This window comes from Pundamilia nyererei, unplaced genomic scaffold, assembly GCF_000239375.1.
Source record: "Pundamilia nyererei isolate P.nyererei 1_Seehausen unplaced genomic scaffold, PunNye1.0 scaffold00037, whole genome shotgun sequence".
Taxonomy (NCBI): domain Eukaryota; kingdom Metazoa; phylum Chordata; class Actinopteri; order Cichliformes; family Cichlidae; genus Pundamilia; species Pundamilia nyererei.
In genome coordinates this window covers 126,903-150,681 of record NW_005187438.1, presented here as the reverse complement: position 1 = coordinate 150,681, position 23,779 = coordinate 126,903, and the positions used below count along the sequence as shown (strand labels likewise).

General features: G+C 40.6%; 1 protein-coding gene across 2 annotated transcripts; it reads left to right on the top strand.

Moving 5' to 3' along the window:
• The first annotated feature begins 792 nt into the window (after positions 1-792).
• On the top strand, positions 793-20,337 carry LOC102194727 (E3 ubiquitin-protein ligase RNF31). 2 transcript variants are annotated; one of them, XM_005730400.1, is made up of 24 exons: positions 793-1,011; positions 2,775-2,980; positions 3,773-3,919; positions 4,027-4,182; positions 4,270-4,326; positions 4,485-4,623; positions 5,269-5,430; positions 5,527-5,677; positions 5,978-6,129; positions 6,986-7,122; positions 8,218-8,442; positions 8,567-8,908; positions 9,207-9,392; positions 9,480-9,686; positions 9,782-9,955; positions 11,091-11,189; positions 12,205-12,294; positions 12,463-12,577; positions 12,754-12,866; positions 13,225-13,335; positions 15,295-15,343; positions 16,659-16,755; positions 18,773-18,938; positions 20,088-20,337. In XM_005730400.1, the coding sequence occupies exons 2-24, from the start codon at positions 2,777-2,779 to the stop codon at positions 20,133-20,135; spliced, it is 3,327 nt and encodes a 1,108-aa protein (XP_005730457.1). In that variant the 5' UTR covers positions 793-1,011; positions 2,775-2,776; the 3' UTR covers positions 20,136-20,337. The 2 variants fall into 2 exon arrangements, with proteins under 2 accessions (XP_005730457.1, XP_005730456.1); XM_005730399.1 differs by having other exon boundaries at positions 8,215-8,442.
• The last annotated feature ends 3,442 nt before the right edge of the window (positions 20,338-23,779 follow it).

The following is a 23,779-nucleotide window of genomic DNA, read 5'->3' as shown; positions in this document are numbered from 1 at the left end:
GTGCGTTCAGAGATGATCGTCTGCATGCCTTGACTTTAATGAGAAGTTATTTGATTTACTGTTGCCTTGTTAGCAACTTTAAGCAGTCTGGCCATTCTTCACTGACCTCTGGCATCAACATTTTCACCCAGAGAACTGCCTTTGACGGGATGTTTTCTGTTTTCCAGACCATTCTCTGTAAACCTTAGAGAGGATTTTGTAGGGGAATCCCAGTTGATCAGCAGTTTCTTAAACCAGCTTATCTGGCAACATCAACCATGACATAGTCACTGAAACCACCTTTTACACTATTCTCATGCTCAGTTCGAGTTACTGCCTTATGATTGGCTCATTTGATATTAGTATTAACAAGCAGCTGAGCTGGTGTCACTAATTAAGTGGCCAGCGAGAGTGGAGGGGATGTTTTTTTTGTTAGGTTTTCTTAATTTAGTAGTTTTAAATAATTTAGTAGTTTTAAACAACGAAAATTAATGCAATAACTAATGAAAAATACAAATTTGCATCACTGATGATTATTTTTCAAAGATAGTACAGATAATAAAATACCAGACTCAGGCACATTTTTTTGTCCAAAAAGCTGGTAAAATGTGTCACAACTAACAAAAATGTAAATATAATATGAAATATTTACAAAATTAATTAAATAATTATTTAATAATTTGGTCGCTGGTCATAATTAATTAAATATTTAAAAAAATTTTAGGCATGATACAACTGGGAGCTTAATAAATAAATACATACATAGTAAAGTTCATCATTTTCATGACTACTGTTACTGGAATACCGCTTTTATTTCGAAAAGATCACAATCAGACCGGAAGTATGGAGGAGTTCCGCGTTTAAAGCATAAAGCTAGCTTCAGACAGACTGAAGGAGCTCACTGTAGAAGAGGGTCTAACCGCTGGCTTGAAATCTAAAACATGCTGACTTTACTGGCGGAAATGTAAAGACTTTATTCGGAGAAGAGGCGACAGAAATAACCGTTAAAAGAAGGCCAGAACAGCTGAGGCGGTAAGTTAACTGATCAGATATGAAGCTAAGTTATGGAGCTGTGTTAAAGTTTCTGTTTTTAGAGTTTCGTTTTCAGCTGCTGTGAATTGTTATTGTTGGGACTTCAAGACGGTCAAAGTGACAAAAAAATCCACCGTCGGGTCCAGTTAATTTGATGTTTTACTGTACAGAAAGTAGCAGGGAGCGGATTTAAAGTGGCGACTGTGATGTGATACTGAACTGTTTACCTCTGAAACTATGATTAGCCTGGACTTTCCCATCAGATCACATGGTTTATTAAAAGTGAAATTATCAATTATAAAGGTCACCGATGACTGTTTGATTTACCTGAATGTTGATCCTTCCTGTTGTTATCCTTCCTCTGCCACTCGTGTCCTTTTTCAGTGTGGATTGGTCATTTTTGGATTGATTTTTAAAAGGATAAACAAGGTTGCAATTTTTGCACGTAGCTATTTTTTTTTAAATTTAAGGATAAGTATTTGTTAAAGTATATTAAGTATTTAATCTGTGAACACGTGGAAAAGTTGTGATCAGGCGTTAATACTATGTAGTTGAAGAACGTCTAAAAACCAGGTGGTAACTCAGGTAATCACTGTTATGAAACCATTGTGTTTGACTTCTGTGTATTGGGTCATTTCATCAAATTCCTTTTATTTGACCAGCTCACATAAAAAAATAAAATAAAAAAGAAACTATGGAGTGATGCCCTTCATAATAGGAGTTATGGGAAAGGTCAGAAAGTTCAGGTCCCTGCTGTTATTAGACTTCTCAAAAATCATTTTTCAAGTGAAGACGAGGGCTCAACTTTTTAGGTGTTTTTATAGCATCATTTTTTGAGAGTCAATTTAAAATTTGTTATGTAGAAAAGTACTTGACCTCGTTCCTACAGATGTTTTAGAGTAAATACCTGTTTTTGTGGCTCTCAGGTATGGAGTCTTGTTTTGCCACCATAATAAAGATTAATACTTACTATCTCAAAATTTCAATATCTAACCCAAATTTTTGACTTACAAGTGTTTTTTTTGTTTTTGTTTTTTTTCACTGGCAGAAACAACTTTCCACTCTTATTCCTGATTTAGTTTTCTGTGGGGAACCTTTGTAGAGCTTTTGTATAATTTCAGTAATCTGCTGACATTTTTGGGTCCTTATATTGATGCTGTGGTAATGATTTATATATTATCTTTATTTATCCTGATTGTTATTGGTAAATACAAATCATCTATAAAAACTGCATGACTGAACTTTGACATAGTAGACACACCAATAAGCTGGACATCTTTAACCCTGCAGGAAAGCAGGGTAAGATAGACAGAAAACAGCCCGAGGCCTCAAACGGTCCCTGCATAACAACGTGGAATGAGGCGTGGCTGGAACCAGCAGGGGACCTGCTCTCCACCTGCAGACAGCCACACCTGCAAAGCTTTATTACAGTAGTTTACAGATCATATTTAATAATAAACTGAGTGTCTTGGTCATCTTAACAAAACGCTATCGGAATTTTGAGGTTTAATGTATTTTGAAATTTGGAGGTTACACTGCGAGTTCAGCTTTTTGATCTCCTCTGGCAGTCTTTGCTAAGTCTCGCCGCACATTAATGTGACTTTTATGTTTTCCTCTAATCAGTTATTTCTTTTACAAAAACCGTCTCACAGACCGAAAATAACAGTGAATTTGCAGTGATTTTCCAAACCAAATAAATCAGCTGATCCTCGATTTTGAAGCCCTGGAACGATCTCTAAAAAGTTCTCTTCTCTTTCTAACAGCAATGAGCAGCAGTCCTGCGTCCGTCCAGATGGACGAGGCCAGGAGAAGAGCCCAGTCTCTCCTTTCGTCCTCGGGTTCAGCTCAGGAAGTGAAGGCCGACGTTCAGACGATGGCCGCTATCGAGCTGCCTCTGTCGGAGAAGTACCGCCACGTCTCAGCTGAGGTTATGCTGAAGGAGAACTCGGCAGGTCGTAACAAACAGGAGGTAATCTTTTCTCTTAAACGATCGCTTTAGTGCAGTTTGATGTAACATTTCTGTGTCTGTTTGATCCCCAAAGGTCTACTCAGTTTTTTTTATTAAGGAAAAAAGATTTTGTGACACTTATCTTTGATTTTTTTTGGATGAAAACAAAGATGAAGATATCCACAGGGGAGTGAAAAATTATCTTCAGCACTGTGGCTTCTGTTAGTAAATTTGTTCCAATCTTAAACTGCTACAGTAGCTTTGCATCATTCATTATTCAAAATAATCCTTATGCATTTTACACTGGGACTTGACAGTTCATCCTCTGTCTGAAACGAGCTGTTAGCCCCTCCCCATTTATGTCAGCTTGTTTCTGTTTGGTTACCCCTCTTTAAAAGATTTTGAGAAGGCCGAATAGGGATTTCCCTCTCTATGATGTCACACCCAGGAGCTTAAAATAAAGTCAGTGTTTAGAGCATTTTTCTTTTCTGTAATCAAGTTTGAGTATCGATATCATGGGATATAGCATAGCTTCAGCAGCAAAACTGCATCACTTCAATGTCTATGACATAGAGAAACAGAAACAAGTATTAGTATCCTGGATGCTTGTATTGTATTGCATAGTAATTCACAGGAGATATGAATAGGATAGGATATGAAAGCTCTTTTTTAACCTGCATTTGATACCAGCCTCATCTGCTAGCTGTGATTCATTGTAACATTGTTGTTAACTAAATCATCACAAATAATTCATTTGGATGGAATAATGGAGGCAAACTGATTAACATCACTACTAATTTTTCTTCTCACCAGGTCCTGGAGTCTTTGAATCGATTCATCAAAGCCTTGAGCATCCTGGAGAAGTATGGCTGTAACCTGACCTCTCCCACCAGACCCAGATACTGGAGGAGTGTCAAGCACAACAATCCTGTTTTCAGGACTACAGTGGATGCCATCAAAGTGAGGAAAAAACTCCATTGTGTCCAAAGATTGTGCAGAAACTTTGACTGAGAACCTTTAAGTTTTGTTTAAAAGATTAGGATTGAAATGTGGGTTTTGGTCCACAGGGAGGCCGCAGAGTCCTCTATCTCTACGGTTACACTAACCAGCAGGTCGACGGCCTCAGCTTTCCCGACGAAGTCGAGGATCCGGATACTGAAAAAGTCGCAGCGGTGACGCTGGAGGTCATGACGCTACGCACGGAAGTGGATATGATAGTAAAGGTTTGTATCGACTCCTAAGCAGATCTGATCATCGGTAACATGTGCGTGCAGTTTTGATGTTCCATTTTCTTATGTTTGTTTGTTCAGGGCACTCATCCTCACCTAGAACACTTCAAAGAAATCATCCCATTCGTCATCCCAAAGGTGTGTACACGTTTCAAAAGGCTGTCGGCCGAAAAGTTCATTCAAGTTCATTAAAGATAAAAACAGGCTGAATTAAGATAATCTGTTTTTTAATATTTGTCCTTTTCAGACTTCGTTCGTTTTGTTTGTCATGCTGATATTTATTTATTTTTGTTAAGGCTCAGATGGTGACTGACTCTGTGGTTAAGCTTCCCGTAGAGGAAAAGCAGCAGCAGCAGCAGCAGCAGCAGCAGGGGGACAAACCTCTGATCCTGCCTCTTCCTCCTAAACCTGCTCTGGTGCCAAAACCATCAGCAGGTCAGCTACTGCCACACCTGATGGCCTGGGAGTTTTTATTTTATTTCTTTTTTCATTCCAGCAGTTTTTCTTCTTAACTCTTAACCAAATTAGTTTCTTCTTCATTTGATGCCACAGAGTTAAGAAGCTTTTTTAGAAACTTTGCTGTGCTCCGACGCAATTTATAAACTTTGTATAGCATTTTTGAAGACGCGCAGTTATGGTAAAATAAAAGTACACCCTCTTTCAGGTCTAAAGTTTCCATATCACGTATTACACTGCGTCATTACGTTAAGAACAAAAACAAGTATGGCTTATTTAGAACGGTTGCCAGGAGAACGCCTCTTCTCTTTAAGAAGAACATGGCAAAGTTGAACACGTCTAAACAAACCACAGGACTCCTGGAACAATGTCCTTTGGACAGAGTGGGCCAAACTCAGCATATCAGCACAAACACCTCATGACACAGTGGTGGAGAGGAGATGATTTTGGGATCTTGCAGACACTGAGTAAACCATGAACTCTTCAGTATGCCAAAGTATTCTAGAGTCAAATGTAAGGAATATCTTGTGGTGTTGTTTATCTGAGGATGTATTTAAATTTTGTGAAAAATGGCAACGACCTGATACGTTTTAAAAATGTGGTCTGTTTCCTGTTTGTCTCCAGGCTCTGCTGCAGTGAGCGGGTGCAGTTTGTGCGGCGGAGACGCGTCTCTGTTTTGCTCGTCATGTGACAATCCACATTTCTGCGACGCATGCGATGACCTCTTCCACCGACACCCCAACAGAGCCAGTCACAAGAGGGACAAATTACAGCAAACCAAACAAAGTAGGCCGAGCTACATCTGCAAAACAAAAGTCAAACCTCGGCTCTGCTTGTTTTTTTTTTTGCTTACTGTTTTAACTCTTCGTCTTTTTCTTGCAGACACCTGCACCATCTGTGGAATTTCTGCTGTCCATGCTCGTTGCGCCACATGCCTCCAGAGGTTGTGTCTGAAGTGCGACAAGCTGTACCACTCCCACCCTGATCGTAAAGGGCACAACAGGACCATTACTACACCTGCTAAAACATCCAGGTGAGAAGAGAAACCCACATTCAGCTCTTTATTTGGCAGCAGATCAAAGCCAGGAAGGACACAGGCTGGATTTGTTCACCATCTCCTTTGTTACAATAAAGGATCAACTTTGTTTGATCAAAACTCCAAAAGTTTTTGCTGAGAATCAAACACCCGGGTCTCTAGAGATCCCTGAAATGTCTTAACAATGTATTTTATCACATCTGGGGATCTGCAGCTGTGGAGGAAATGAAGATTAGCTGAAGACGTGTTCTTGTTAGGAGCTGAAAAAAAATGTTGTCCTTCTCCTCTGCTTTTCAGCCCGTCTCTGTCCCCGTGGGAGTGCTCTCACTGCACTACAGTGAACGAGATGCGAGCCGTTCTCTGCACGACCTGCGAACGGCCTCGACTCGCCACAGCTGTGTCCACTGTTCTGGAAAGCACCATGTCACTTCCTGCATCGCCGAATGCAGGTAAGAGCAAAAGTTTACACACGCAGCAGGTTACAGGGTGTCTGTGAATTAACACATTTGCTTATAAAAGGCCCTATAGAGTTTAAAGTTCATTTGCTTATCCACCCTCTTTGTTATTTTAGAAAAAGGGGAAGATCCAAGTGTAAGAAAAAATGGTTGGAAATTGTTATTTATTATTATTGTTCTCTGTGGTTGAAACCAATTCCTAGAAGTTCCCACTAAGGACAGGAATCCCTGTTTTGAGGATGAATGAAACTTAAGATATAGCTTAAGATAAACATAGTATTTTTTGACTTATTTGCCCACACACTCAGGCAATATTTTTTTAAAGGTATTTATAGTAAATTTCTGTATTTTAAAAGAGCTGAAACCTTTCAAAATTAACTAAAGCTTTCAAGAGAATAACATCAAACACTATGCGTTTGTGGTTAAAGAATTCATGCACTGCACTGCATGTAATACCAGGTTGTATCACTAGGGGGGTGCCAAGGGTCAAGGTCACCTTTCTTTTAAACTAGGGAGGTCATCAAGGTCACATCAGAGGAAATCTCTTAAATATGAGTGGGCAGCTGGTAACTGGTGCCCCCTGGTGGTGAAAGGAATAGTTCAAGCCTCAGGAAGTTTTGTCTTAAATTTTATTTAAGGTGCCATTAAGGTTGACTTAAAGGCTTAAGTTAAATTTTCAGACGCCCTGTGCCCTCGAGTTAAAGTAGAAATGCTTTTAACTTATTAAAAGCACCGAACTTTAACTTATTATGGAGGAAGCATTTGTTTTTACATAAATATTCTGCATAATATGTTAAAGTTTGAAAACTATTTGATTTGAACTGAACTGTGTTGGTGCTCGTTCTCTCAGAGTGGCAGTGTAAGAGCTGCACTGTGATGAATCAGGGCAGCAGCATCCTCTGCGAGGTGTGTGAGCGCCCCCGTCTGGCCACTCGCCCTCCGGTCTCCTCTGACATGTCCATCCTCAGATCTCTGTCTGACGCAAAGGTTTGTCTCCTGCTGCTGATAACGCTACTAACCTGTTTCTTATTTTCTCAGTCTTTACTGTGCTGAGCGTTGGCACAGACTGAGACTACAGATTCCTGCTGAATGAAAACCTTTTCTGTTAGTCTTAGCTCTGCGGGGAACACATTTATCTACAGTCACTTGTTGTTGGGTTTTCAGTGAAGTAGAGAATTCATAAGAAGACCGATTAATGAAAAACATTAATTTGCTGTTAAATTATTCTGCTGATTAGATGTTTCTGAGATGTTTTTGGCTAACTCATGTTGTTGTTTCATCGTATGTACAATATATTTAGGTTTGACCTTGTTTGTAAGACATTCTACATCAGCGATCCCCAACCCCGGCCCACAGACCGGTACCAGTTACTTGAGTTGTTTGGGCCCGGGTGTGAAATTTGTGTTTCAGGGTTTTTATCGTTAACTCACTTTCCCCGGGTCTTTTCCCGTGTTGTAGTTGTGCGTCTTGTTTTGAAAGAAATATTTACATATTACCATAGCGACCAGAGAGGAGGATGTTGTTGGCGCATTTTAGGAGGACGCTGCTAATAAAGTTACACAATTACACAGTGAATTCTCATTTATTATTATATTTACAAAATACCACAGTTTTTGTCTTGGGCGTAAATATTGTCTGACATTAAACCGGTCTGGGGACCGCTGTTTTACATGGTAGCCTCTGTCTTACACCTGCTGTTCCTTAAGCTTAACAGCTGTACCTATCTCTAGATATAGTCAGTTTTTCTTGTATTAGTCAATAGACCAGGATCCATATTGTCATCATCATCATGGTCAGGATCATTATGACGTCCTGAATCACCACCTACCAATCAGATATCTAGACCTTGTCCACAGATAGTAGGAGGACTTAATCCTTTTTTTTATAGCATTAAAGTCAAGTTTAAGCTACACATGAAAATATTACCATAATGTCAGACATAACTTAAAGCACGAATGCCATTCTCACTTGGATTACACTCAGGTTAGTTTAAGTGAGGATGGAGGTGTCCCAGCAAAGCCTTTGAAGTCATCAGTTTTTGTTAGTGTTTGCTTTACATGCTTTTCTTTCTTCTTCTAGCAGTGGACCTGCCAATTCTGCACCTTCGCTAACACCAAGGCCTCCACAGTGTGTGAGATGTGCAACATGTCCCCTAAAGATTCTGGTGGACTTTCTCTGCCCCAGTCTCTCCAGCAGACGCCGTGCGGACCTAAGGACCGGCCACAGCCGAAGCCCCGAGTCAACCTGGAGCTGAAGAGGCAGAAGACGATGAAAGAAGACGGGCTCGCTCTTGTCCGTCACATCAGAGTATGGCAAACGTTTCACACAGACTCACCTCAAAACATTTAAATGACATTTTTCAAAATAAATTACAATATTATAGAATTGAAACACTGGAAAAGAGAGGATGCATTATGTTTCTCATTCACAGGAAGCAGAAAAGCGAGGCATTAGCCCAGAGGAGGTGTACGCCGCTCTGGGCGCGTGCGGTGGCAGCAACGTTAACCCCTGTGACTGGCTGACCTCAGAGCTGCCTCACCTGCTGGATGAAATCTGCGCCATGGCCGCCTCAGTCCAACTGAACTACAAAATGGGGCGTGTCGGGACGCAGCCCGTGCTGGAGAGAGACGGAGGCGAGTCCGAGAAGAGCGGTCCGACCTCCATAGGTGACAGCATGAAGCTGTCCAGAGCTGAGGCCAAGCTGGCGTGGCTGAAAACAGGAGGAGAAACCGACAAAGCCGTGAGAGAGCTGCTGAGAGACCGCAAAGAAAAGGTGGGACAATTAAAAGCACATTAAAGTTTTAAATACATATTTATTGTTAAAAGAAAGTATGAACTTTTCTTCCTTCTATCTCAGAAACGACTCTTTTTATTTTTAACCTTCATACTGCAAATATTTTGTGAATTACGACAGAAAATTGTTTCTTTTGATTTAAGAGCAAACGCCTGTTTTTAATATTGTTTATCAGCAGTGTAAAGACTCTTGATGTGAGTCTTTTATGTTCACTGCAGCCATTTAAAGTGATTCCTTTGTTTCATTGTTTTGTTTTTGTTGTTCCCGCTGGGTGAAGATGAAGGAGCTTCACTCTCTGGGCTTCCAAGATGTGGCCCAATGCGAGGAGGCCCTGCGGCAGAGTGGAGGTGAGATGCAGGGGGCTTTGTCTCTGCTTCAGCGCCCCCTGCTGGAAGCTTTCCACCAGCGAATCTGGACAGCCCAGCCCGAGCCGCCGATTGATCCCGCACACCCAGACAAACAGGTTTGACTAGAAAGAGATTTTTGTTTTGACGTGTATCTTTTTCATTTTAACATAAACCTCTGTGCTGACCTGGCTTGCTCCCTTCAGAGGACGTGCAGGCGGCTGCTGGCATTGTATGACCTGCCCAGCTGGGGGCGCTGCGAGCTCGTCCTGTCGCTGCTCCAAGAGCCGGGTGTCAGCTACTCCCTGGAGGATGTGGTGCAAGCCGTGAAGGAGTCACATGACAGAGATTTTATCAGGCGTCTCCTCAACAACGAGTGCCCCATCTGTCTGAGCATCTTCCCCCGCAGCAAGGTGGGTCATCGGGGAGAGCGATCTGTTTCCGCAGCAACCAGTTATGTTTAATGCACAGCTCTTAAAGTCTCTTTCTTTTCCCCTTGGTACTCCAGATGCAGTCTCTAACGTCCTGTCAGTGCTCGGTGTGCCTCGAATGCTTCAAGGCCCACTTTACCATCGCCGTGAGAGACAAACACATCCGAGACATGGTGTGTCCCAGCTGCTGCGAACCCGACATCAACGACCCAGAGAAGCTGGACAGCTACTTCTCCACGCTGGATATACAGGTGAACTCAGAGGAAATGTGCCGGAAACGTTAACGTGAAGAGTCCTAAATAGGATTTTTAACAAGAGACAGCAGATGCATCTTTAAACAGGTCATTTATTTTTGTTACAAATACATGACACAGAGCATATTTAAAGAAATAAAAGGCATTTCTGAGCAACACTTTAGCTCAGTGGATGAGCAAGAGACCACGTGCCACATGGCACTAGTGCAGCAGTCCGGATTCAAATTCCCTCCCCACGCCTGTGAAAAGCTGTTGTCACACGTTCACTGAGCCCTGAACTCTTCTAGATATTTCCTGTTGGAGGTGCATGTGCATCATATCACATAATAAACACTTTGACCTGCACTCTCTCTGCTACAAAGTCTGTGCCGTGTCCTTTTGTGTTGATGTGAGAGAAGCACAGGGGATAATGGCCGCTTGAATTAGTAGTAAAGTGGGTGTCCTGCCTCTCTCAGCTCCAGCTGCCTTTGCCTAAACCTCAGAGTATTTCCACAGACGACAACATGCCTGATGTGAATTGTCTCCTGCTACATGTGAGAAATAACTACAGACAAAATCTCAATCATATTTCCCAAAGCCTAAACAGATGTGCAATATAAACAGCTGTATAAACAGATTAAGCGTACTATAATTATTTACTCACGAACTGCAGCTTGAACATCTTTTCCTGACTGTATGCAAGGCTGTGGGGAACACTTCAGGGGCTTTTAGTGTTGTCTGCAGATACAAGGGCCAAGATTTCAGTTTGCATCTGATTCTCCATGTGATCACAAGTACTTATGAAGAAATTATGAAACTGGGGTTATTTGTGGGTTGATGGGAGAATGGAGCTTTGTTTCAGCTATTAAGACAGAATTTGATCTGTAAACAGATTTTTAGCTCTTTAAGATATTCTTAGAAGATGCTGTGGATTGTAATCATGCATGATAATTGCATTTATCTCAACATAGTCATTTTTAAACAGGGTGAAGTGGTCAGAGGGGGGAAGATGTTTTTTTTTAAAGTGCACAAAATTACATTAAACTAGTATCAAAACACATCAGATTACAGATGGGTGTGAAGATAACCTGCACCTTTTTTTCGTCTTATAATAACGACGCGGCGACGCCTCGTGTCGTGTTTTGTTTTCCAGCTGAGGGACTGCCTGGAGCCTGAGGTGTACGACTTGTTCCACAAAAAGCTGACCGAGCACGCTCTCATGAAAGACCCCAAGTTCATGTGGTGCTGTCATGTGAGTTCACCGTAACGCAGTCTGCTTGTTCGTCCCTGTCGTTTAACAATCAGATTTCCACCCTGTAATTTGCATAACATAGTTTTCATACAACACATAATTTGGGTTATTTTAAGCTCCGTCTTTGAAGCCTGGATTTTATTGACAGTGTAACCAGACAAGGACAGACAATCCTTGAACGCACCTCAGAGTCAAAATAATCTAGTTTTATCCTGTAGTTGTAGCAGTTGTTTGAAATTCATATATGGAGTTAGATTGAGTAAAGAAACAAACTAATTTTCTTGAAAACATTAAAAGAATAAGGAATTAGGAACTTTGGATGTTAGTGCTGTAGATTACAGTTGGGTTTTTTTGTTGTTGTTTTAGAAAATAATCATTGGCCTGTTAACTTACATGAAGTGTGGAGGAAAAGTTGAACATCCACAAACGCTTTGTGTTATTTCAGCCTTTGTAGGCACTTTAGTTTAGTTTTATGATACAAGTTAAAAAAAACGCAGCCAGTCCTGGTACAGCTGTATTCTGTTTTCTGGATGAGCACATTATTGAAATGGATAAAACACCACATATGACTTCATTTAGAAAGTCAAAGAGCCTCCTGAGTCCACTCAAATCAGCGGCCTAGTAATGGACTGACATCAGGTGTATTGGCGGGGAAAGAAATCGAAATCTTATCCTGTTAAGAGTAAATCAATAAAAAAAATCACATCAGCTCAGATTTCTGTAAATTGTGGGAGAGAAAATCACAGAGCCACTGCCAGACCGGGCACGCTGGATGATTTTTTTATTTACTTATTTTTTTCAGGCAGGTTTGTTACACTGTCTCTTTGACGCCTGTCACATGTGCTCAGTGTGAACATGCTCTCATCAGTGAGCAGAACGGGCTGCTAATGGCCGTTTTCCCTTCATTTTCTGCAGCCGTGTATTTACTGATTATTTAAAACCAAGCAGGGATCTTTTAGCCTTTTCTAATAGGGATTTTTATCTATATTGAATTTCTCTTTCCTGTCTTTCTCAGTGCACGTCTGGGTTTATCAACGAGGGAGACCAACTGAAGGTCACATGCCTGTCTTGCCACAAGAGTTTTTGTGCTCAGTGCAAGAAACCTGTGAGTATAATCTGAAATATTTTCCGTTGTGCATGGGAGCTGTCTCTTATCTTACATTTGATTAAAAATAAGGAAGAGGTCTCAGAAGTTTCCACATGGAACCTTGAAACTTTGCCAGCCCTTCAGTACAGGAAGCACTCAAATCATTAACCCCTTCTCTGGTCACAGTGGGAACCTCAGCACCAGGATGTGTCCTGCGAGCAGTTCCAACTGTGGAAGAGGGAGAATGACCCGGAATACCAGAGACAGGGACTGGCTGGCTATCTGAGAGACAACGGAATTAGTAAGGCTTGCCAGAGACTCGACCTAAAACCACAACCATAAGTTTCATTTCCATGTTTGGCTCCTCTGTTTGTACATCAGTCAGCTTCCCTCACCACACACAGACACACAGTTTGAATGTGTGCTTTCATCTGTGCCAATTGTTCCTGTTTTCGCTCTTATCTCATCTTCCCGCAGCATGTCCTCACTGCAGGTTCCAGTACGCTCTGACGAAGGGCGGCTGCATGCACTTCAGCTGCTCGCAGTGCAGGTACCAGTTCTGCAGTGGCTGCAACAACCCCTACCACAAGGTGAGGGTGAATTATAGGATGAATGTTTGTATGGTAGACAACCCCCTTTTTCTTTGTCATATCAGTGGCATGTAGGCTTGAGCTCCAATTCTCCATAATATCACAGCTCTAGAAAGAGGGCTGAGCCTGTTGGGAGGATGTGCTTTGTATGAGACAAGCTGCAGGTTGCAGTCTCATTTGTTTCAGGACACATCCTCTGGTTCATTCTTCATCTTCTAATGTCTGGAAAATTCATACAATTTGGTTTAAGACTGATATATTTAGACAAATATTACACATCTTAAAGTGTTGCAATTTTTAGTTAAAAGTGTAACATTTTCTTTAACCTGACTAAAACCTGCTGCTCCTTTTTTTGCAGACTAAATGTAAGCCTGACTGCTCTCTCAATTGCTTGCACGCTCATCACCCTCGAGACTGCCTCTTCTATCTTAGAGACTGGGAGCCTCCCAGACTACAGGCGCTTCTACAGGTGAGACGGTCACGTATGTATGTTTCTTTGCATTGTTTGCATTATTTGCATTGCTGATTGTTGTACAGGAAGCTGCAGCCGACCTACGTGGATTACATATCAGCTGACAGCTGTGCCGCTGAATCCACCTGGCTCCACTCTCTAAAATATCCTGCTCCACCTGTCCTCTCACAGCTGAGCTAAAAACCACAAACCACACATGTGTTTTCTTCTGCTGTTCACCCAGTAAATTGTTTTTATTTTAAACTGTTGCTTTCCATGAGGGATGGTTCAGTTCCTGTGTTACCTGAAGCAGATGGCAGTTGGCCATGAGCTGAAGCAGACAGCGAGCGAGAAATGTTTGTTCATACTGACAGGAATCACAGAGCGCCTTACAGGAAATAATCTGAGACAATGCAGAGTTTAAAGAATTGAAATGCATTGCAGAAACTTATAGTAAGGGAAACAGAATCAAAATGCAGAGTATGAACTGCAGAAAAGCAGAAACTGCCACAAAACATGTGATTTAGCTGACCTTTAGGAGGCCTCTGGGTCAGCTGACCTCAGGTGAATATTTTAAAAGAGCTCAATTTCACTTTTTTAAAGCTGCACTGGAACAGGAAGCCGGCGAGTGGTGGATCTGGTGTGAGACCCAGTAGTGAGCCTAGCAGCAGCATATTAAATGACCTGCAGGTGATCCAGGGCAGATTAACCAGAAAAAACGTTGATATTCGAACTGGAATATAAAAGCCACTGAGGTGTTCGTTGGCAGGGGTGACACGACGCCACTGTTATGAATGAAACTTGTCACAATCTAATAACTCCAGCCGTACTCATCCTGTCTGTTTAACATATTATTGCACTGCCATCACTTGTATTTGTTGTTCCACAGTCTCTTTATCAACGTCATTCATCACAACAGCGCAGCGGTCACAATCTGTTTGCTTCTTCCGACCAATAACACCGGGCGCTAATTACATGTGTCTACCTTAAATACAGTCCCATAAACACACCATACTATAAAGTGACCCTTAGTAGCACACATAAGGCAACAACACAAAAAATGTCTCCCACAACAAGATTTAAACATTTCTCGTTTTTTTTTTTTTACCCTGACTCCAGCTCATACCTCACTACCAGTGGGATTTAAGTAAAGTCGAGCAGCGTCTTTCATACAGATGCTGAAAGTAAAGCTGTTAATAGATGATGAATGTTATCAAAGAAATCATGAGGAGAAGAAGTGAATAAACAAAAGGACCGGTGAGGAAATGCTTCGTCTTGGGCTCTCGCGATGATCAGGAGAAAGAGGTTTTGGAATAGTTACGTTTGTGTTATTGTGACTTTGTGTCGGTCCCACAGAACCACAGATAGTTTTCTGGCTTCAAAGAGGTCCATTTTCTTTTTAGTGTGCTCTCCCCGCAAACCAGCTTACACCTTTACAGCTTAATTATTATTAATTGTTTGAGCAGCTCTGTGTACTCTGTCAATGTAAACCACATTATCCAATTTTCTAAATGTATTTCTAATATAATGCACTTTGACAAAATAATGTAATATCAGCTGTGTTTTGTAGAGTTGGAATGAAGATATTTAAGGTCATCTGGAGGATAAACTGACTGGCAGTGAAAAAACAGGGAAAAATGATTTGATTGTAAAGGATAAAACAAAATGTCCTTGTGTTCATACAGTCCACTGTGCCAGATATAGTAAATAGAGCCTATGTCCTGTTGTAAATAGAACTTTGTTTGTGCTTGGTGTGTCCCCTCCCCTTTGAGTCACCAGGGATTTGGCCTTTTGACAAATAACAACACAAGTTTTCACATTTTGTGATTTATCCTCACTAATAACTCGTCTCTTTGTGGCTCTATTATAATCATAAGTAAGAGGTGGATGGTATGTGAGGGTTTGTTTAAATCTGATGAGCTCGTCCCCGATCTAAATGTAAACAGCGTGTTTATTGATTTGTTTTTCTGCCCTTAGAGGAGCGGTGTGGAGTTCAACACGGATCCCTCTAATGGAGCTCAGACCGGTAAAACACTTTTTTGTGTTAATGGGAATCCTGGCATGACTGAACTACTTCTGAAAATTAATTTGCTTTTCAGGATGTTTAGAGAAGCGAAGTCGGATGCTGAGCATTTCATTTCTCATTTGTGCAAAACAAAAACAAACTTTGGCAATAAAAGAAAAATAAATGCATTCACCTTTATTCATGCATATCCAGTTCACAACAATAGTTGTGAGGGAGTGTTTTATATTTTACCATAGACTTTACGATATTAGAGAGTCAATCAGAACAATCGTAAGATCCTCTTTGAGCAGCATTTAGTGACAGCGGGGAGGAAGAATATTCTTTAAACAGGAAGACAGTGCAGGGCAGCCATCTGCTGCAACCATAGAGAAACAACCGAGAAAAGAAACTGAGTGACATGCTGCAATAGCATCAGGCTGTTTATAGGCTCAGGGTGCGAGGGACTTCCCACAATGCACTAAGGGACGGTTCAGGGTCACCTGATTCAGCCCTTATTATAAGCTTTATCATAAAGAAAAGAGTCTAGTCTTAAAAGTAGAGAGGGTGTCTGTTTCTTAGATCTTTGAAAATCGATAGCAGTGTATTTGTTTATGATAATATCTGAAAATTGAGCTCTGTAAATAAATACTGCGCTACATGGATAAAAGTACTGGGCCTGCTATACACCAAACAGGAGCTGTTATGAAGCTGCTGGTGCACAGCGTTTGTGCTGCTGTTAATGGCGGGGGAGGTTTGCAGCTCGGCAGCTATGCCTCAGCACTTGGTGTAATCCGCTCTTTAACGGTCAGGCCCGACACCAGGCCGAGTCGCTGAGGTGCCTAAATGCTTCCTCTTCAATCTGATTGTGTAATATTTCAGAGGGAAGACATTTCACAAACCGACTTGCTGCTGTGGTGGCATCCTGTTGCATTACCACACTCAAGCTCCTCAGAGTGAGCCGTTCCTTCCTAAGCGTTTGTAAAGGCAGACTACATGGTGAAGTGTTCGATTTTACACACCTGTGGCTCAATACTTTGGTCCATATGGTGTTTCATCACCCTCATAGTAATGATGATAATGATGCTCATATTCAGTAAATAAGGAGTTTAGACATAAGAAATATTTAAATGGATACAAAAAAGGTTACAGCTGATGTTTAGGAATGATGTAATATGACAGTGATGTTGTTAAGGGGCTGTTAGTTCTAGTGTCCATGCGTAGGAATGCAGGTGGTATTTAATAAATGAGCTCTGGCATGAATTCACTGACTTTTTGTTGTTGTTGTTGTTTTGTGGTTTTTATATACATTTTAATTGACTTTGTGTTTTTGGTGCAGATGAATGTGGTGTGATGGAGCAGAAGGATGAAGGCGGTCAGCAGGTGGATTCACCGTGTGGCATCAAAACACAGCCGGGACAAGCTGGACTCTGCGAGTGAGTGAATCTGTGTTGCCACGTCCGCTTCCTTTTACAGTTTTTCATGCATCTTAATTGCTTCGATGGAAGTTTCAAATTAGAACGCCACTCACAGCGCTCTTAATCGAATGTGTTGAAACAGGAATTAGCCTTTCTCAATATGTTTGTACGCGCTGCTGTTGTTTCTACACGTGAAGATGTTTTGTCATTGTTGTGGTTGCGGTTCTCATGTGATTTCCACAGCTCATCAAAACCTGTATACTGTCCTGCTTTGACCTGTTGTGTTCAAAGAGTCAAAGCCTGTCAGTGGTGACGGTGAAGCTTCCCATCAAATAGAAGCATGTGCTCTCAGTCTTGTGTCACATGTGCATGTTATAGCACTGCTGATTACACATAATTGTATACTGTACATATATGGAGTATGGTTTTATTCTACTAGGCAGTGTATATTTTTTCTTTGTCCGTACCCTGAAGCTTGTAGCATCACAGGTGATTTGTGACACAGGGGGAAGTGATCGAGACTGAGGGCCAGCATAAACATAAAGGTTCAATCAGCACTAAAGATTTATATATATATTTTTTGTCATGTGTAGAGATAAGCATCACATTGAATCGGGTGTATTTTTTCTAACTCCAGCACAAAGGCAGCGGCTCTTATTTCCCTTCATGCCCAGTTTGCTGTTTGTAAGGATGAATGTTTATGCTGTGATTTGCACTTGTGTGCTGGTTTATAGTTTTTCGTTTAGCACTGCAGTATGTTAGCATGAATGGAACCGAGGCTGAATAAGATGTCGTTTCTTTGTTTGTAGCCAGCAGGGACACACATTGAGAGTTTAATAAAACTTGAAGACTCCCTCGTCGTGTAACCTCTGACACTCTTCAAGTCCCAGTTTGTTCAAATTGGAGGTTTTTTCTGGTTGCTAGTTTTTTTTCCACTCCTGTCGAATCTTCTTTTTAAACCAGCAATTTGCACGTGGGAGAAACGCTAGTAATGTTTGCTTTTGCTCCCACTGTGATCTGTCTGACCTCATGATAGAAATATGTGACTCTTCAGTGGCTCCATTATGTTCAGCTGGTGGTGTGTTGTGACATCTTAAAGAATTTCCGCTCAAAACAGCTGCCTGCTGCAGCAGAAACATCCCTCCAAGAGTGATGACATAGAGCTAAACAATGAAGTCCTTAAAAAGCTTCCAATTCAACTTCTAGTTCAAGTTGAGGTTCAACCGTAAAAGAAGTTTTAATGTTGTTTTATGGAAACAGTCTGCGACATTTGAGACGGCGATAAATCATACACACAGGTGCAGAAACGTCTTAACTTCTGTCAGAGAGATTATCAGGGTTCACATTCAAGAAATCCAGCAGATCCGGAAAGACAGGATGATGCTGGAATTTCTTTTCTTGCATTATTCAGTCACTTCAGCCTATTCAGATGAACCACTACGTACGCAGGTCCTCCCCAACACTGAAACATTTTACAAATTCCAATACATACCAAAGTTTAAAGAGAAACAAAATGAGATTTAAAGCCTGGAGCGACTGATTTACTGTAATCTCATTAGAAGACGGTAAACTGAGACGAGTTCAGGAACAAAGACGCCGTAAAAGAATTCATCACCACACCAGGTATCTGCTCAGAGCTGCCAGGAACTGGCTAACATCAGCTTTTTCCTTTTAAAACCCAGAGTGTGTGATTCAGAGAGTAAATCAGGTCAGGCAAGAAGACACACCAGTTTGAACTGTTTAGGTTCACTGTCACGGCAACATTTGTGGCAGCAGTTTCCAAAGAAAAGGGCCACTCTGCACTGCCTGCTCAAGCAGACTCAGCTGAACGGCAGCTTGTGAGTAAAGTGGTGGTCAGATAGTTTCCTCACATGTTGGTCGAGACCCAACACAGAGTCAATACTGGGATTGTTCAGGTTGTAGCTGAGTGAAGTCGTTTCCAACACACCGCCTAAAAATCAAAATCAAATATTGCAGGTGAATCTGTGCCTCCTTTGATGAAGATAACTTCTAAGATTCATGTGTGTTCCCACAGTAAGCACTACAGGGAGTACCTGGTGAGCCTGATAAACGCTCACTCTCTGGACCCGGCTCTGATCTACGACCTCAACGAGGTGATTCGGGCCTGTGAGAGGTACCAGGTGGACGTACAGCGAGGAGAGGGCGAGGAGGACAACGCTTACCAAGTTCGACTGCTCAAGGTGGGACGCCGATGAATGTATTCATGCACACAGACAAAGAGAGTTCAGTAGGACTGGGCACTTTGGATAATTCAGGGGAAAATAAAGAAATGATGACCAAACCAAAAAATGACCTATAATTACTCTGAGAATGTCAATAAATGCAATAACAACTAAAAGAAAAGAGAAAAAGGGGATTTAAAAAAATAATTAAAATAAAAATTTCTACCCTAACCTACGGTCATTATCTCTGGGTAGTGACTGAAAGAATGAGGGCTCTCCATAGAGACAGAATGAGGAGCTCGGTTTGAGCATGCCCTACCAGGAGGACGCCCCAGGGCCGGACCCAGGACCAGCTGCACAGATCATCTCTGTTGGCTAGCTTGGGAACGACTCGGTGTCCGCCAAGTCCGGTTGGATGGAAAGTAAAGATAGTATAAATACAGTGTGAGAAAATATAATTAAATATAAAGTATATATGTAATGCAATGCTAGATAAACATAGCTGATTTGAAAATAGCTTATAAGAGAACCAGAAAAAATCCATCAAACTTAACTTATAATTCATATAAAAAAAATACATCAAATAAATAAATGAATGAATATGAGTGAATGAGGCTAAAATCAAGTTTATTTATAAAACGTTGACAGTAAAATAAAATTACAGATGACCAAGAAAAATTAAAATCAGCTACAATAATAAAACATCCAGCATTATTTTATGTATTTAAAACATTGATTAACCAATAAAAATTACTACAATCATCTTTAAGTACACTAACAATGTGAAAAACATTAGGAGCCACTAAAAATATAAAAAATAAATCTTGGAAAAAGTATATTTAAAAAACCAAAACATGATAAAATAGAATTCAAAGGTACAATACGCTTTAGCAAGTAAAAACAAAACACCGGAATAAAAATATGACTCTTAAAAATTCAAAACAAACTCCAACATGGACACAAAGTTACTAAAAATATGTGATCACGGGGAGTCACACGGCATCTGTCCTTAAAAAGAAAGCAGAAATGAATTTAAGGAAACTGCCTGTCAAAGCAAGTCATATGTTTCTTCTGCTGTTCACTGCCACTCTCCACAGAAACCTTTACAAATAATTACTCTTTCTTAATTGGTTGAGATCATGTAGCTGATTTCTGTTCTCCCCACAGAAACTGATGGAGGTTCCTCTTGGAGAAAAAGTTCCTCGAAACAAATGAAGACTTCCAGACTTTTTTCCACCCAGATCCACATCAGAGGAGTGTACTGTGAAGCAAGCTCAACAAAGCTGGGCTTTCTCCGCTTTAGCTGGCTTGACAAAACCTAAACTCCCAGTGAGAGATAACTGCTGCTTCTCAACTTTCTCTGTTAATGGAAGCTTTCTGGTCTGGGCTCACATTAAAGGTGGTGTTTGACGCATTATTTCACAAGATGATTGAATGCCATTTACGTCAATCAGAGGTCACTGAGAGATGAATGATATATTTTAAAAGAAAATGAAGCCAAAGATGAGTGCCACAGAAAGCTTTTAGCCTTGCCTAGAAAACCTCAATTTTAACGTGACAGTAGCAGATGAGAGCTTCTTCTCGAATGATCAAACCAGACAGTTTGTAGCACCGATCGCGGTCTGAAAACTGGCAGCACAGCAGCTGATCATATGAAGGAAACTAAAGCTGTAATCTTAGAGAAATATGAACAGGTTAAACACAGAAAACAGACTCAGTAATGCTCCATCATCGGGATACAATAAATATAAATGAAATATAAATATTCCATTAATTCAACAGGCTTTGTCGTTTAATTCAGACTGAATACAGAATAATAAAACTGCTGTAAAACTCCAGGAAACTGAGGAAAAAAAGCTACAAATAAAGTTTCTCCTAAAAATCTGCATTTAATGATTGATGCTTATTATTTATACTGTCACTAAAACCACTGAGCTCCACGGGGAATGGATGCACTGTTTCAGGTGATTTCATATGTGCTTTGGTGTAGCTGCAGCATAAATTACCATGGCGATGTAGCCCTGTAAGAACAGCAAGGTTTAGAGCTGACGTTGACTCCATAAGCAGAGTCCTGCTTTCCATAGAACAGGACCAGGTTGCCTTAAGCATTAGTTACCATGGTGATCTAGCAGGTTAAACTGAGCCTGTGGTCACTGAGGTAGAGCAGGTAGGTGTGTGTGTGGTGTGTGTGTGTGTGTGTGTGTGTGTGTGTGTGTGTGTGTGTGTATGTGTGTGTGTGTGTGTGTGTGTGTTAGAATAAAAGCGCTGTATGAATATGTGTGCTTGAAGTGAATGAGGCTTGTAGTAAAAAGCACTTTGAGGGTTCACGTTCATTTAAGAGATCCACCTTCATCACAGTGAAAGCTCTGACTTAAAGCTCGCCATGCCCAACTAACCAGTTTATCTCTTTGTAGTACACCTCTCTATATTCAGACTGTTTTTAATTAGCATGTTTATTTTATTTTAAATGTATTGGAAATTTGTTGTTTTATTTTGAAGGAGATAAACCTTTGGAATGGGTTTTTAAAAAAATCATTCATTTGTGATTTTCTTTTGCTCTCACGTCTGATGCCTTTTAGGTAGCAGTGATGCACAAATTTTAAGATTTGAAAGGAAATAATTTGTGGTGTGGAGCTGGCTCTTGATGTAATAAACTCTGTTTGATTTATCAAGTTAAAAAAATGGAAACGTCTGTTTCAGAATAAATGTACGTTTATTAACCAAAATGGTTTTTTGGGGGGGGTTTTTGTTTTTTCAATCTTTAACATTTTGTCTGAGAGTTTCTAGTTTTTTCTGCTTTATAACCGATGGATGGATATGAGGTTGAAAATCATCTCAATAAATAGAATGATTATTTTAACAAAAGTGGAGTTACTGATGTGACTTTTAAAGTGTTGTTTTTAATGAGAATTTAAATGTTACATTTGTGAACAATAAGATTACAGGTTAGTGTAAAGAAATGATACAAACTTGTGTAAGGAGAGGAGATTTCCTCTTTTTCCCGAATGCATCAGCACCGCTACTTAGAAACCCTGTAGGCAAAAGCAAAACTGTTAGCAAATAAAACATTTAATTAATTCTGTATCAAAGAAAAAAGTCCAAGCTAAAACTTTAAGTTCACACAAAAAAGAACTTTTTAAATTTAAAATGTAAAGTACATCTTATGTTAGTTATTATTCTGTGATTGTATTTCAGTGAGATTCATTTGTTTTACTTTAAGGATAAGGATAACCATTCAGAGGGTTTAAAGAACATTTACTTGAATTTAAACACACTACAGTGAATTGATGGTTTGGAGATTTAGTATTTTCTTATTAAAAGTACCTGAAGGTAAGGAAAAAAGGCACAAGAATAAAGAATAAATTAATCATTCAGTCAAAAAAACATCATTGAACATTTATAGAATCTCTGCTGTTAGTATATATATATATTGATCCGGTGTAACATTATGATCACCTGCTTAATATTGTGTTGGTCCCCATGTTGCTACCAACTGTTCAGTCCATGGATCGGACTTTTTTGTCCAGCACGTCCCACACGTACCTGATTGGATCGAGATCTGGGAAATTTGGAAGTCGAGTCAACACCTCAAACTTGTTGCTGTGCTTCTCGAGCCATTCCTGAACCATTTTTTGCTTTGTAGCAGTTACAATGCTGAAAGAGACCACAGCAGAGGTGGGACCAAGTCATTGTTTTGCAAGTCTCAAGTAAGTCTCAAGTCTTTATCCTCTAGTCTCAAGTCAAGTCTCAAGTAATGTCAGGCAAGTCAGAGTCTAGTCTCAAGTCACTGGTGTAAAAGTCCGAGTCAAGTCACAAGTCTTAGAACATTTTTTCAAGTCAAGTCTAAAGTCGTAAAATTAATGACTCGAGTCTGACTCGAGTCCAAGTCATGTGACTCGAGTCCACACCTCTGGACCACAGCCATCGGGGAATACTGTTTCCATGATGATTGTGGATGAACATGACCCTAAACACTGCTTAGGTAGGTGGAAAGTGTCAAAATAACATTCACTTTGTTGGCAGGACTCAAATTCCCAGCAGAACATTTCCTGAGGCATTGCACTGCCTCTGCCAAAAAATGACTCGTTGGCCTGCAATCTGCCAAAAACATGTCAAACATATTCCTTATGAATACTATCACATCATTTTGACCCAGAAAGAATATTCCTATTACAAGGTAGAAACTTACGCTTATGGTGACAAGTTAAAAGAAGATCTAAGGACCTTTAACTACACTCTTGTATAACTGTTTGACTGTCTGGACAAGTTACACAAACATCAATCTAAATATACACTCACTGGACATTTTATTAAGTACAACTTGCCAGTAATTTGCTAATACTTGCTTTTTCATGGTTTAGATTCAACAACTTGCTGGAAACATGCTTCAGAGACTTTAGCCCTTATTGACAAGATAGCATCACAGCAGCTGCAGCTTTCTAGGCTGCTGTGATGTGAATCTCCTGTTCCACCACATACCAGAGTTGCTCTAATGGACTGAGGTCTGGTGCATGTGGAGGTCACTGGGTAGAGTGAACTCATTGTCATGTTCAAGAAACCAGCTTGAGATGATCTGACATTTGTGACATGGTGTGTTACGTCTGTCATAAACATAACATTTTCATCCAGATAACTGCCGCCCACTGGATATTTTCCCTTGTTTGGATCATTTTCTGTAAGCACTAGAGATGGTTATGTGATAAAATCCCATCACATGAGCAGTTTCTGAAATACTCACGCTAACAATCATGCCGCATTCAAAGTCACTTAAATCACCTTTCTTTATTGATCTGATGCTTGGTTTGAACTTCAGCAGGTTGTCTTGGCTGTGTCCACATGCCCAAATGCACCGAGCTGCT